This window comes from Entelurus aequoreus, linkage group LG28 (genome assembly GCF_033978785.1).
Source record: "Entelurus aequoreus isolate RoL-2023_Sb linkage group LG28, RoL_Eaeq_v1.1, whole genome shotgun sequence".
NCBI classification, from domain to species: domain Eukaryota; kingdom Metazoa; phylum Chordata; class Actinopteri; order Syngnathiformes; family Syngnathidae; genus Entelurus; species Entelurus aequoreus.
Genome location: NC_084758.1, coordinates 26075420 through 26091352, shown reverse-complemented (window position 1 = coordinate 26091352; position 15933 = coordinate 26075420). Strand labels below are relative to the sequence as shown.

The following is a 15933-nucleotide window of genomic DNA, read 5'->3' as shown; positions in this document are numbered from 1 at the left end:
ATTGTTAAAAACAGCAAAGCACTCCAATAATATGGAAGATCTTTGACATGTGTTTTTGCAGTAATAGGTTCTTAAAAACAGCAGAACACACCTGTTTACTGTCATATAGAAGATCTTTGACTAATGTAGTAGGTTTTTAAAAAGAGAAGAGCAAAATGAATAATACATTAAAAAAGAGCAGGACATTCCTGTAATAGAGGAGCTTTGACATGTGTTTTTTTGCAGTAATAGGTTCTTAACAACAATGGAGCACTCTTGCAATATAAATGATCTTTGACAAACATTTTTGTTGTAGGTTCCTAAAAAGAGCAGAGCATATATGTGACTGTAATATAGAGGATCTTTGACTAGCGTTTTGCAGTAATAGGTTCTTAAACAGTAGAACACTCCTGTAATATAGACGATCTTTGACATGCTTTTTTGCAGTAATAGGTTCTTAAAACAATAGAGCACTCCTGTAATATAGATTATCTTTGACATGTGTTTTTGCAGTAATAGGTTCTTAAAAACAGCAGAACACACCTGTTTACTGTCATATAGAAGATATTTGACTAATGTAGTAGGTTTTTAAAAAGAGAAGAGCAAAATGAGTTAAAAAATAAAATAAAAAAAGAGTAGTACATTCCTGTAATATAGAGGAGCTTTGACATGTGTTTGCAGTAATAGATTCTTAAAAACAATGGAGTCCTCCTGTAATGTAGTGGATCTTTGACAAGTGCTTTTTGCAGTAGGGTCCTATAAACAGCAGAACACACCTGTTTACTGTCATATAGAAGATCTTTGACTAGTGTTTTAGCAGTAGTAGGTTTTTAAAAAGAGCAGAGGATTTCTGTTACGTGCGCGAGGATCTTTGACTGTCATTTCTTAAGTAGCAGGTTCCTAAAACAGCAGAGCCAACTTGTGAATGTAATATACAGGATATTTGACTCATGTTTTAACAGTAGTAGGTTTTTCAAAAGAGCAGAGCAAAAACATTTAATAAAAAAGAGCAAAGCATTCCTGTAATGTACAGGATCTTTGACTAGTGATTTTGCAGTACTAGGTTAATTTAAAAAAACAAAACCCAGTCATATAGAGGATCTTTGACAAGCATTTTCACAGTAGGTTCCTAAAACAGCAGAGGAAACCTGTGAATGTAATATAGAGGATCTTTGACCAGCATTTTAGTTGTAAGTCCTTAAAATCCACTAAGGACTCATGTCATGTCGAGGATTGTGACTATAGTGTGGTTGGTCCTTTAAAAACAGCAGTGCACTCTTGTCATAGAAACTGTGTTTTGTGGTGGATCATCAAAAACAGCAGCATGTTCCTGTCGTATAGAAGATCTTTGACTAGTGTTTCTGCAGTAAGTCCTTAAGAAAATATATAGTAAACCCCAGTTGTATAGAGGATCTTTGACTATCATTTTAGTAGTAGGTCCTTAAAATCCACAAAGGACTACTGTCATGTCGAGGATCTTTGACTACAGTGTTTTTTGCTGTTAGTCCTTAAAAACAGCAGTGCACTCTTGTCATTTAAACTAATGTGTTTTGTGGTAGATCATCAAAAACAGCAGCATGTTCCTGTTGTATAGAAGATCTTTGACTGATGTTTTTGCAGTAAGTCCTCAAAAAAAGAAGAAGCAAACCCCAGTTGTATAGAGGATCTTTGAGTAGCATTTTCGTAGTAAGTCCTTAAAATCCACAAAGGATCATGTTGAGGATCTTTGACTATAGTGTTTGTTGTTGGTCCTTAAAAACTGCACTCTTGTCATATATAAACTCGAATGTGTTTTGTGGTAGATCATCAAAAACAGCAGCATGTACCTGTCGTATAGAAGATCTTTGACTAGTGTTTTTGCAGTAAGTCCTCAAAAAAAAAAGAAGCAAACCCCAGTTGTATATTGGATCTTTGAGTAGCATTTTAGTAGTAAGTCCTTAAAATCCACAAAGAACTACTGTCATGTTGAGGATCTTTGACTGTAGTGTTGCTTGCTGTTGGTCCTTAAAAACTGCTCTTGTCATATAAACTCGAATGTGTTTTGTGGTAGATCATCAAAAACAGCAGCATGTTCCTGTCGTATAGAAGATATTTGACTAGTGTTTTTGCAGTAAGTCCTCAAAAAAAAAAGCAAACCCCAGTTGTATATTGGATCTTTGAGTAGCATTTTAGTAGTAAGTCCTTAAAATCCACAAAGGATCATGTTGAGGATCTTTGACTATAGTGTTCTTTGTTGTTGGTCCTTAAAAACTGCACTCTTGTCTTGTATAAACTCGAATGTATTTTGTGGTAGCTCATCAAAAACAGCAGCATGTTCCTGTCGTATAGAAGATATTTGACTTGTGTTTTTTGCAGTAAGTCCTCAAACAAAAATATAGCAAATCCAAGTTGTATAGAGGATCTTTGAGTAGCATTTTAGTAGTAAGTCCTTAAAATCCACAAAGGACTACTGTCATGTCGAGGATCTTTGACTACAGTGTTTTTTGCTGTTGGTCCTTAAAAACAGCAGTGCACTCTTGTCATATAAACTCTAATGTGTTTTGTGGTAGATCATCAAAAACAGCAGCATGTTCCTGTTGTATAGAAGATCTTTGACTGATGTTTTTGCAGTAAGTCCTCAAAACAAAAAAAAGCAAACCCCAGTTGTATATTGGATCTTTGAGTAGCATTTTAGTAGTAAGTCCTTAAAATCCACAAAGGACTACTGTCATGTCGAGGATCTTTGACTATAGTGTTTTTTGTTGTTGGTCCTTAAAAACTGCTCTTGTCATTTAAACTCTAATGTGTTTTGTGGTAGATCATCAAAAACAGCAGCATGTTCCTGTCGTATAGAAGATCTTTGACTAGTGTTTTTTGCAGTAAGTCCTCAAAATATATAGCAAACCCCAATTGTAAAGAGGATCTTTGACTATCATTTTAGTAGTAGGTCCTTAAAATCCACAAAGGACTACTGTCATGTCGAGGATCTTTGACTACAGTGTTTTTTGCTGTTGGTCCTTAAAAACTGCACTCTTGTCATATAAACTCTAATGTGTTTTGTGGTAGATCATCAAAAACAGCAGCATGTTCCTGTCGTATAGAAGATCTTTGACTGATGTTTTTGCAGTAAGTCTTCAAAAAAAAAAAGCAAACCCCAGTTGTATAGAGGATCTTTGAGTAGCATTTTAGTAGTAAGTCCTTAAAATCCACAAAGGACTACTGTCATGTCGAGGATCTTTGACTATAGTGTTTTTTGTTGTTGGTCCTTAAAAACTGCTCTTGTCATATAAACTCGAATGTGTTTTGTGGTAGATCATCAAAAACAGCAGCATGTTCCTGTCGTATAGAAGATCTTTGACTGATGTTTTTGCAGTAAGTCTTCAAAAAAAAAAAGCAAACCCCAGTTGTATATTGGATCTTTGAGTAGCATTTTAGTAGTAAGTCCTTAAAATCCACAAAGGACTCCTGTCATGTCGAGGATCTTTGACTACAGTGTTTTTTGCTGTTGGTCCTTAAAAACAGCAGTGCATTCTTGTCATTTAAACTCTAATGTGTTTTGTGGTAGATCATCAAAAACAGCAGCATGTTCCTGTTGTATAGAAGATCTTTGACTGATGTTTTTGCAGTAAGTCCTCAAAAAAAAAAAAGCAAACCCCAGTTGTATAGAGGATCTTTGAGTAGCATTTTAGTAGTAAGTCCTTAAAATCCACAAAGGACTACTGTCATGTCGAGGATCTTTGACTATAGTGTTTTTTGTTGTTGGTCCTTAAAAACTGCTCTTGTCATATAAACTCGAATGTGTTTTGTGGTAGATCATCAAAAACAGCAGCATGTTCCTGTCGTATAGAAGATCTTTGACTGATGTTTTTGCAGTAAGTCTTCAAAAAAAAAAAGCAAACCCCAGTTGTATATTGGATCTTTGAGTAGCATTTTAGTAGTAAGTCCTTAAAATCCACAAAGGACTCCTGTCATGTCGAGGATCTTTGACTACAGTGTTTTTTGCTGTTGGTCCTTAAAAACAGCAGTGCATTCTTGTCATTTAAACTCTAATGTGTTTTGTGGTAGATCATCAAAAACAGCAGCATGTTCCTGTTGTATAGAAGATCTTTGACTGATGTTTTTGCAGTAAGTCCTCAAAAAAAAAAAAGCAAACCCCAGTTGTATAGAGGATCTTTGAGTAGCATTTTAGTAGTAAGTCCTTAAAATCCACAAAGAACTACTGTCATGTCGAGGATCTTTGACTGTAGTGTTTCTTGCTGTTGGTCCTTAAAAACTGCTCTTGTCATATAAACTCGAATGTGTTTTGTGGTAGATCATCAAAAACAGCAGCATGTTCCTGTCGTATAGAAGATCTTTGACTAGTGTTTTTTGCAGTAAGTCCTCGAAAAAAAAGAAGCAAACCCCAGTTGTATATTGGATCTTTGAGTAGCATTTTAGTAGTAAGTCCTTAAAATCCACAAAGGACTACTGTCATGTCGAGGATCTTTGACTATAGTGTTTTTTGTTGTTGGTCCTTAAAAACTGCTCTTGTCATATAAACTCGAATGTGTTTTGTGGTAGATCATCAAAAACAGCAGCATGTTCCTGTCGTATAGAAGATCTTTGACTGATGTTTTTGCAGTAAGTCTTCAAAAAAAAAAGCAAACCCCAGTTGTATATTGGATCTTTGAGTAGCATTTTAGTAGTAAGTCCTTAAAATCCACAAAGGACTCCTGTCATGTCGAGGATCTTTGACTACAGTGTTTTTTGCTGTTGGTCCTTAAAAACAGCAGTGCATTCTTGTCATTTAAACTCTAATGTGTTTTGTGGTAGATCATCAAAAACAGCAGCATGTTCCTGTTGTATAGAAGATCTTTGACTGATGTTTTTGCAGTAAGTCCTCAAAAAAAAAAAAGCAAACCCCAGTTGTATAGAGGATCTTTGAGTAGCATTTTAGTAGTAAGTCCTTAAAATCCACAAAGAACTACTGTCATGTCGAGGATCTTTGACTGTAGTGTTTCTTGCTGTTGGTCCTTAAAAACTGCTCTTGTCATATAAACTCGAATGTGTTTTGTGGTAGATCATCAAAAACAGCAGCATGTTCCTGTCGTATAGAAGATCTTTGACTAGTGTTTTTTGCAGTAAGTCCTCGAAAAAAAAAGAAGCAAACCCCAGTTGTATATTGGATCTTTGAGTAGCATTTTAGTAGTAAGTCCTTAAAATCCACAAAGTACTACTGTCATGTCGAGGATCTTTGACTATAGTGTTTTTTGCTGTTGGTCCTTAAAAACAGCAGTGCACTCTTGTCATATAAACTCTGTGTTTTGTGGTAGATCATCAAAAACAGCAGCATGTTCCTGTTGTATAGAAGATCTTTGACTGATGTTTTTGCAGTAAGTCCTCAAAAAAAAAAAAAAGAAAACCCCAGTTGTATATTGGATCTTTGAGTAGCATTTTAGTAGTAAGTCCTTAAAATCCACTAAGGACTCCTGTCATGTCGAGGATCTTTGACTATAGTGTTTGTTGTTGGTCTTTAAAAACTGCTCTCTTGTCAAATAAACTCGAATGTGTTTTGTGGTAGATCATCAAAAACAGCAGCATGTTCCTGTCGTATAGAAGATCTTTGACTGGTGATTTTTGCAGTAAGTCCTCAAACAAAAATATAGCAAATCCAAGTTGTATGGAGGCATTTTTGCATTAAGTCTTTAAAACAGCAAAGGCCTCCTGCTACATCAAGGATCTTTGACAATAGCGTGTTTGCGGTATGTGTTGAAAAACAGCTGAGCAGCATCTGTCATATAGAGGATCTTTGACGAGCATTTAACTATTGCTCTTTTTGTGACTTCCTATGATAAAAATCAATAAAAAAAACTAAAAAAAAAAGGGTTTTGCGGGCTTGGAGCGTCTGCCTTTTTGCGGTTTGGTGTTGATGTGATGTCCCCACAGACACCAGGAGGAGGAACTCTGCAATATCTGTATCAAGCCGTGTTCAGCGTCCCATTCAAAAACACTCTCAAGGCTTCTGTGGCAATTTAGTCTGGCAAAGGCACAAAAGAGTCCTCAGAGTCCTGGGAGACTTTGGGGAGACAGACAACTAACAAGCAACACATTTATTGAAGAAAAATACCCCCCCGCACCTTCACCACTGCACAAAGCAGAATGCTTTAATAATATTTGCAGTGATGAGGTGGAAAAAGTGAGGAATGAAGCTTGCTGATTATGTGAACTTTCCAGAAGCGCCCCGGGGGGGTTTCAGCAAAGCACTTGTCAGGATATTTGACGTATGCTCGCAATTATTGCATTTGGTAAATTGCGGTGCCGCTATTCTTTTTACTTGACATGGTTGCTCGAGGGGGGGTCGACGTTATTGATTTCAAAATAACAATATAGTCGCGGCCTGAACTCGATCCATACGCATTTACATGCGCTAATATGTCTTTTTTTTTCATGCCTATCCTTCCCTCCGCCATCTTGCATCGCATTGGCGATCAAGCAGCGGCAGTCATTACGTTGCTTCGCACGAGGAGGACACTAACACTTTTTTGGTATTCCGTCTCCACCGCTTTTATTTCTATTCCATGCCTTTTTTTGCTTATCGTGCAGAATGAGCGCCGGCTGTTATCTCGGATTGCATTAGTTTCAAACCCTCAATGCATCAGCTCTTACTCAACACCCAAGGGACGTTGTGACTCTTTGGGGGGAACTCGTATTGTTTTATTAATGATTGAAGACATTACATTTTTATTATTCAAGGAAATTTTAATCGTAAGACATCAGAAAACATTCAAAGGCAACAACGACACGAGAAGGATTTTTTTTTGTGTGTCTTTGTTTAGCTTTGAAATAGCTCTCCCCCAGTCAATTCTCTTGGGTATTTTGTAATGAGTCTTTCTTATAATTATTGCTCCATATTGACGGATTTAGAAGATGTATAGCATGCGCACGATATAAGTTATTTTTGAACTAGTGTCATTTCATTTGTAGTACTTGACCATGCGATTCTCATTTTTGTCACTAGATGGCGACACAGTAATGTTGCTTTACGGCTGTCGCAAAGGTCACCTCGCCAGCAGTACAAATGACAAACATCCTAATTAAGGTATTTCTTTATTTTCAGGGGGGTTTTGTACATCTTCCATGCGCAATATTTTTGTATTGGGTGTAAGCTGTTCAATGTTTCCCATCACGCCACAGTTGACTACCTGGAGCTAGTTTAAGTGCTATGCTAATGAAAGCTGCCATTTAGGCACTTCCGGGTTTTCTGTGACGTAGCCTTGCACCTTTTACAATTTGAGAAATTATATTTCAACTAACATGTTAAAAATGTAATGGATAATGTAAACTCTGCGTTTCATAGTTTTGATGTGCTTTTGGAGTAAGCCAGTGCGAAATATTGCTGTCAGTAATTGAAGCATGAATTGATTAACATGGACCCCGACTTAAACAAGTTGAAAAACTTATTCGGGTGTTACCATTTAGTGGTCAATTGTACGGAATTTGTACTGTACTGTGCAATCTACTAATAAAAGTCTAAAAATATTGTGTTTAAATTTTTAAAGTTGCTTGTAAATAGAGATGTCCGATATTCCGATATTGTCCAACTCTTAATTACCGATTCCGATATCAACCGATACCGATATATACAGTCGTGGAATCAACACATTAATATGTCTAATTTTGTATAAATCAACTCAAGTTATGGAAAAAAATGCCAACATGGCACTGCCATATTTATTATTGAAGTCACAAAGTGCATTATTTTTTTTAACGCGCCTCAAAACAGCAGCTTGGAATTTGGGATATGCTCTACCTGAGAGAGCATGAGGGGGTTGAGGTGGGCGGGGTGGAGTTGTGTTTATGTTGTGTTACGGTGCGGATGTTCTCCCGAAATGTGTTTGTCATTCTTGTTTGGTGTGGGTTCACAGTGTGGCGCATATTTGTAACAGTGTTAAAGTTGTTTATACCTCACCCTCAGTGTGACCTGTATGGCTGTTGACCAAGTATGGCATGCATTCACTTGTGTGTGTGAAAAGCCGAAGATATTATGTGACTGGGCCGGCACGCAAAGGCAGTGCCTTTTAAGGTTTATTGGCGCTCTGTACTTCCCCCTACTTCCGTGTACCACTCCGTACAGCGGCCTTTTAAAAAGTCATAAATTTTACTTTTTGAAACCGATACCGATAATTTCCGATATTACATTTTAAAGCAATTATCGGCCGATAATATCGGCAGTCCGATATTATCGGACATCCCCACTTTATTTTTTTTTAAATTATGTTTTTTTTTTCTATTTAATGCATGTCCTTATTCGAAATAATTTCAACATCAAGCATTTTTAGCACGTTTCCAACCTGCAATTGTGCTTCTAAGATGCCATAAATGGTCAATTTAAGAACACTAAAAATGACAATAAAATAAAAAGTTGACTTAATGTCATAATTTCACAATTTCCCAATCTACACGATTGCGTTTTGTTAGATCAAGACCAGAATGTTAAGTTAACTTTAAATTGTTTGCAGTTTAATCACAAAATAAGCCTAATTTTATAAACAATTTCATACATTTTCGAGAGAGTTTTCCATAATGAGCCTTAAATGACAGAGGAATCATTTCATTTTCTTTTTTTTTTAAGGAACAGAGATAACATTAATATGGGCGGCATAGCTTGGTTGGTGGAGTGGCCGTGCCAGCAACTTGAGGGTTCCAGGTTCGATTCCCGCTTCCGTCATCCGAGTCTCTTCCGTTGTGTCCTTGGGCAAGACACTTTACCCACCTGCTCCCAGTGCCACCCACACTGGTTTAAATGTAACTTAGATATTGGGTTTCACTATGTAAAGCGCTTTGAGTCACTAGAGAAAAAGCGCTATATAAATATAATTCACTTCACTTCACTAATATATAATGGACATAATACCGTTGAAATGTTGCTTTTAGTTCAGGATGTAAATCAACATTACTGCATTTTTAAAAGTCCCATTTAATCAAAATGTGTTCCTGTTTAAAAAAATAAAATAAAAAAAATACATGATATAGCATGCGTCAACTCTAAAGGCAATATGTTTTTATTATTGTGACCGTATTACAAAAGCAATAAAAAAAAGAAAACTTAAATGTTACCATTACTACGACTACTGTGTGTACATTTATACGTTACAGTACTCTTCAAACCATGGAGTAAAAGCGATGTCTTCTACAAACATTTGACATCGGTGTTCCAAGCTAACATGCTAGCATGAATGAAACACATAATAATAAGCAAAAAAAATGAAATTAAAGGGTGGATACCTTTTTGTAAGAAAGACTTAAAATATCCTAAGGGGCCACTTAGTCTGACCAGTGCGTTACTGGCCAACTTTTATCTTAGACAATAATTCCGAGCCTATCGTCCACTTTAATTTCACAAGTGGTGTGAATAAACGGATCAAAGTGTGGACAGCAACAGTCGCGTTGGCAGTCGCTGGCGCCTCAGACCCTCCCCAGCATGCGTGCGATCCACCAGTTGCACGGCATGACCATCTGGCAGATGACGTGGCCTCCTCGGTAGTAGTAGGGCCACTGGTTGAAGCCGCCCAGAGGCACGTAGTAGCGGCGGCAGAAGCGGTAGCCTTGTTGACAGTACTGGCAGCAGTAGCCGCGCTCGTCCAGGCGGTTGTCCAACTCCAGACCTACTGCTCTCTGCAGGGGAGGCAGACACAAGACTGGCTCAGCATCACCATGGGTCAGGTGTGTCCAAAAAGGTTCCGCAGTGGGCTAAACAAATTTGGTTGAAGTAACGTAAAGTAACTATATACAGTCGTGGTCAATAATTTACATACACTTGTGAAGGACATAATGTCATGACTGTCTTGAGTTTCCAATAATTTTATTGTGATAGAGTGATTGGAGCACATACTTGTTTGTCACAAAAAACATTCATGAAGTTTGGTTCTTTTATGAATGTATTATGGGTCTACTGAAAATGTGACCAAATCTGCTGGTTCAAAAGTATACATACAGCAACATACATTATCAATTTTGGTGATGTAGAAAAGTTACAATCAAATCAAATTAGCTTCATGGCATGGCCTCTTAAAGGCCTACTGAAATGAATTTTTTAAATTTAAACGGGGATAGGAGATCTATTCTATGTGTCATACTTGATCATTTCGCGATATTGCCATATTTTTGCTGAAAAGATTTAGTATAGAACAACGACGATAAAGATTGCAACTTTTGGTATCTGATAAAAAAAAGGCTTGCCCCTACCGGAAGTAGCGTGACGTAGTCAGTTGAACATATACGCAAAGTTCCCTATTGTTTACAATGATGGCCGCATGAAGTGAGAGAGATTCGGACCGAGAAAGCGACAATTTCCCCATTAATTTGAGCGAGGATGAAAGATTTGTGGATGAGTAAAGTGCAAGTGAAGGACTAGTGGGGAGTTGAAGCTATTCAGATAGGGAAGATGCTGTGAGAGCCGGGGGTGACCTGATATTCAGCTGGGAATGACTACAACAGTAAATAAACACAAGACATATATATACTCTATTAGCCACAACACAACCAGGCTTATATTTAATATGCCACAAATTAATCCTGCATAAAAACACCTGCGTGTTTGTTACGCTAGCTCCTAGCTCCTCTGCTAGCTCCTAGCTCCATAGAACACGCCAATACAATTCAAACACCTGATCAACACACACAATCACTCAGCCCAAAAGACCGTTCACCTAACCCAAGGTTCATAAAGCTTATATATTTTAAAAAAGTTACGTACATACGCAAAAAAAAGTTGCGCACATACGGTCAAGCGATCAAATGTTTAGAAGCCAAAGCTGCATACTCACAGTAGCACGCCTGCGTCTTTGTCATCCAAATCAAAGTAATCCTGGTAAGAGTCTGTGTTGTCCCAGTTCTCTACAGGCGTCTGTGTATCGAAGTCAAAAGTCCTCCTGGTTAGAGTCTCTGTTATCCGAGTTCTTCCATCTTGACTGCATCTTCCGGGAATGTAAACAAAGACGCGCCGGCTGTGTACTGTTGTTGCTGACTACGTTCGAAAAATACGTCCATTTCGCACCGACAACTTTCTTCTTTGCTTGCTCAGCTTCCTTCTCCATAATGCAATGAACATGATTGCAACAGATTCACGAACACAGATGTCCAGAATACTGTGGAATTATGAAATGAAAACAGAGCTTTTTCGTATTGGCTTCAATGTGGAAGGCATACCCGTGTTCCCCGGGCTACGTCACGCGCATACGTCATCCTCAGAGGCGTTTCGAACCGGAAGTTTAGCGGCAAATTTAAAATGTCACTTTATAAGTTCACCCGGCCGTATTGGCATGTGTTATAATGTTAAGATTTCATCATTGATATATAAACTATCAGACTGCGTGGTCGGTAGTAGTGGGTTTCAGTAGGCCTTTAACTTTATGTGAGTGATTATGATTGACGACACCTGTTGACTTCTCTGAGCCCATTTAAATAGGGCTCATGTGATGCAGTCATTAGACTCGGTTTTCATACGCAACTATGGGAAAGTCAAAGGAACTCGGCACGGATCTGAAAAAACGAGTCATTGACTTGAACAAGTCAGGAAAGTCACTTAAAAAAAATGTCATTTCAAAGCGGCTTAAGGTCCCAAGAGCAACTGTGCAGACAATTGTTCAAAAGTATAAAGTGCGTGGCACAGTTTTGTCACTGCCACGATCAGGAAGAAAGCGCAAGCTATCACCTGCTGCTGAGAGAAAATTGGTCAGGATGATCAAGGTTCAGCCGAGAACCACCAAAAAGCAGGTCTGCAATGAATTGGAAGTTGCTGGAACACAGGTGTCAGTGTCCACAGTCAAGCGTGTTTTGCATCGCCATGGACTGAGAGGCTACCACGCAAGAAGGAAGACCTTGCTCCAGAGCGACACCTTAAGGCTTGTCTAAAGGTTGCTGCTGATCACATGGACAAAGATAAGACCTTCCGGAGGAAAGTTCTGTGCTCAAATGAAACAGAAATTTAGCTGTTTGGCCACAATACCCAGCAATATGTTTGGAGAAGAAAAGGTGAGGCCTTTATTCCCAGGAACACCACAACTACCGTCAAGCATGGAGGTGGTAGTATTATGCTCTGGGCCTGTTTTGCAGCCAATGGAACTGGTGCTTTAAATGGGACAGTGAAAAAGGAGTTTTACCTCCAAATTCTTCAGGACAACCTAAAATCATCAGCCCGGAGGTTGGGTCTTGGTTGCAGTTGGGTGTTCCAACAGGACAATGACCCCAAAAGCACGTCAAAAGTGGTAAAGGAATAGCTAAATTAGGCTAGAATGAGCGTTTTAGAATGGCCTTCCCAAAGTCCTGACTTAAACCCCATTGAGAACATGTGGACAATGCTGAAGAAGTGAAGTGAAGTGAAGTGAATTACATTTATATAGCGCTTTTTCTCAAGTGACTCAAAGCGCTTTACATAGTGAAACCCAATATCTAAGTTACATTCAAACCAGTGTGGGTGGCACTGGGAGCAGGTGGGTAAAGTGTCTTGCCCAAGGACACAACGGCAGTGACTAGGATGGCGGAAGCGGGGATCGAACCTGCAACCCTCAAGTTGCTGGCACGGCCGCTCTACCAACCGAGCTATACCGCCCCAAGAAACAAGTCCATGTCAGAAAACCAACAACTTTAGCTGAACTGCACCAATTTTGTCAAGAGGAGTGGTCAAAAATTCAAGCAGAAGCTTGCCAGAAGCTTGTGGATGGCTACCAAAAGCGCCTTATTATTAAACTTGCCAAGGGACATGTAAGCAAATATTAACATTGCTGTATGTATACTTTTGACCCGGCAGATTTGGTCACATTTTCAGTAGACCCATAAAAAATTCATAAAAGAACCAAACTTCATGAATGTTTTTGTGACCAACAAGTATGTGCTCCAATCACTCTATCACAAAACAATAAGAGTTGTAGGAATTATTGGAAAATCAAGACAGCCATGACATTATTTTCTTTACAAGTGTATGTAAACTTTTTTTGACCACATGAAAAAGGTAATTTAAACGACAGTAACATTGCCATATTTATGTGTGTGTATGTATGTATATATATATATATATATATATATATATATATATATATATATATATATATATATATATATATATATATATATATATATATATATATATATATATATATATATATATATATTAGTCATCGATAATAATGGTGTTTGTCTTTGTATTTGTTTTTCATATTCAGATGTGGAAAGATCAGCTTTGGTGGATGTGGCCATCTTGATTTACGAATTTTTAACTGGAACCCTCGGCTGTGACGTCGTTCTCGACTCTGACTTCAAACTTTCCGAGGTAAATGAAACACACCATAAGGCCGCCATACATCTCTTATGTCGCGCGACAAAAATGCTCCCCCTACTGCGTTTCTCGTGCTGCTATATTTTTTGACAGATACACCACATGGTGGTGCTGTTTTTAAACCCTCAAAGTTAGACCTCCCACTCAACTTCAAATGTCTTACAAAGCTCAATGCACTCTTCAAAACACCCACTGTAACTTCAAGATGTTCACCACCAAATTCGGTACACATTTTTTAGACTGACAAGCACACATGTGTAAAATTTGAGCAAGATTGAGTGAAAAAGATGGCCAGATTTTTCTAATGATTTTATTACTTACCGGTACTTAATATCTGTGTCATATGTATGCTAGCTTTTTACCTCAACCTATAGGGGGCGCCACTAATGTCATTGAGTTCAGTGTAAACAATCCTGATCCATGATCATGTAAAGATGCTGTAACGTGCCTGATGTATATTATCTGATGTATATTGTGTTGCTTCAATTAATAGTTTAATGATAAAAATGTATGAAATCCGAAACGCATAAAATAAGGAAAAACAAGTTGAATAAAATGTAAAAAGTTGTAAATAGACAGTAATAGAAGTGAATTAAAGGTAAATGGTTGTGAAAAAAGGTAAAAGAAGGTGAAAAAAAGTAAATGGAAGGTAAAATATGGCAAATAGAAAGTAAAATAAGTAAATGAAAGGTAAAATAAAAAATACACAAGGAAAAACGTAAATGGAGGTAAAAAAAGGTAAATGGAGGTTAAAATAACGTAGAGGTAGTAAATAAAAGGTAATATCAGATAAATAGAAGGTAAAAGAAGGAATATAGAGAGTAAACAAAGTTGATAAAAGGTCAAATATGGTAAAAAAGTGAATAGAGGATAAAAAAAGTAGAACATAGAATTAAAAGATAAGATAAATAGAAGGTGAATTAAGGTTTGTTAAAGGTAAAATAAGATAAACCATAGGTAAAAGAAGGTTAATAGAAAGTAGATAAAATGTAAAAAAAGACATTTAGAAGGTAAAATAAGTTAATAGGAGGTAAATAAAAGGTTAAAAAGGTAAATAAAACGTAAAAGAAGGTCACAGTCAAAGAGGATAATTAGAAGGTAAAAAGAAGGTTAAAAGAAAATATATAAAATAAGTTAAATAGAAGGTAAATAAAAAGTTAATAAAAGATAAATATGTTAAATAGAAGGTAAACGAAGGTAAATAAAAAGTTGAAAAAATAGAACGTAAAACAAGGTGAATGGAAAATAAATAAAAGATAACATAAGTTAAATAGAAGATAAAATAATGAGTATACGAAGTAAAATAAGATAAAACAAGGTCAAAGACAGTCTAAGAAGGTAAAGGAAGGTTAAAAGAAAGTAAATACAAGATTAAATAAGATTAAGTAGAAGGTAAATAAAAAGTAAATATAAGATCAAAAATGGAAAATAAAAGGTAAACTAAGGTAAATAAAAGGTATAAAATAGAAGATAAAACAAAATTAATAACAGTCAAAGAAGGTAAACGGAAGGTAAATAGAAGGTACCGGTAACTAAAAGATAGAAATAAGTTAAATAAAAGGTAAATTAAAGGTAGAACAAAGGAATATAAAAGGAAAAATACGAGGTAATGAAGGTACAAAGTTTCGTTGTACTTGTGCAATGACAATAAAGACCTACCTACCTGTTGGCAAGTACAAAAATCTTTGTTTATTTCAACTATTTTCCCTAAAATACACATTGAGGCTATAAAGTGTTGTTTTCTATTACACGACTAATCGAGCAAACTAATCGATAGATGACTTGATTTCTAGAATAATTCGCTAGCTGCAGCCTTAGCGACGACGCAGAGATGGAAAGAGAATAAAAGATGACACCTGTGACATTTCCAACTACGTCCGGCACGACTGTCAGCTGCACAAAGCGCCATCTCTAACCCGCTCATCCCGAAGCGGCGCCATCTTCCATCAAAGCGTGTTAACGTGCCTTGTAACCGGCATAATTGCACTATTTCATTCATCTCTGACCTCATAACTCTTATACCCGCGCCGGCGCCCGCCAACCTCGGCCCCGCCTCTCGTACGGCGTTTAAATTAGAGCGCCGACACCCTCCCCCTGACCTTGACTTTAAGTATGTGTCACATTCCTGCAGCAATTAGCAAGCCTAATGATCGCCTAACAAGGATTCTTTCATTTGCTCTTCGCTGGCTGCCTCTGAATTTTTAGAGGGGCCAATTGGAGCCCACAGCAAAGGTAAATTAGGTGGACTTAATGGCCCTTGGCTCTTTCCATTGCGCTGGCTGCTTGGCGCCCCGGAAGACTCGTGGGGGCTAGGCCTTTGATCAAAAGCAAAGCCTAATGGGGTTCGGAGAAGTGCCACTTCAACCCCACCGCCCTCGTCCACGTCGGGCCACATTTCAATCTCTTTGGGTAAATGGATCCACGGAGACAATCGGGTCGTGTCGCCGTTCTGCGTTGGCTTCCCTTTCTTGGCTTCGCATTCGGAGAAAAAAACTGGCAGGGAATCTTTGGGTAGGGACGGAGGGAATACTCTGTGTTGAAATTTGTACTTGGAGGGGAGGACACCATAAGTACTGTTGTGGTATTTTTGTTTATTTTATCTGTAGAGTGGTACTACAGCAGGGGTCACCAACCTTTTTGAAAGCAAGAGCTACTTCTTGGGT

The 15933-nt window shown here is 37.7% G+C and overlaps 1 protein-coding gene and 1 long non-coding RNA gene across 2 annotated transcripts in view; one reads left to right on the top strand and one right to left on the bottom strand.

The window, feature by feature from the left end:
* The first annotated feature begins 6956 nt into the window (after positions 1 to 6956).
* Positions 6957 to 15933, top strand: part of LOC133645017 (uncharacterized) — a 191793-nt gene continuing 182816 nt past the window's right edge. The window contains exons 1-2 of the long non-coding RNA XR_009824870.1: positions 6957 to 7036; positions 13158 to 13264. This is a non-coding gene — a long non-coding RNA (uncharacterized LOC133645017). The remainder of the gene's footprint in view (positions 7037 to 13157; positions 13265 to 15933) is intronic.
* Positions 8982 to 15933, bottom strand: part of tnmd (tenomodulin) — a 216619-nt gene continuing 209667 nt past the window's right edge. Inside the window, exon 7 of the mRNA XM_062039802.1 lies at positions 8982 to 9612. Coding sequence (XP_061895786.1) covers positions 9403 to 9612 — 210 coding nt within the window. The 3' untranslated portion in view covers positions 8982 to 9402. The remainder of the gene's footprint in view (positions 9613 to 15933) is intronic.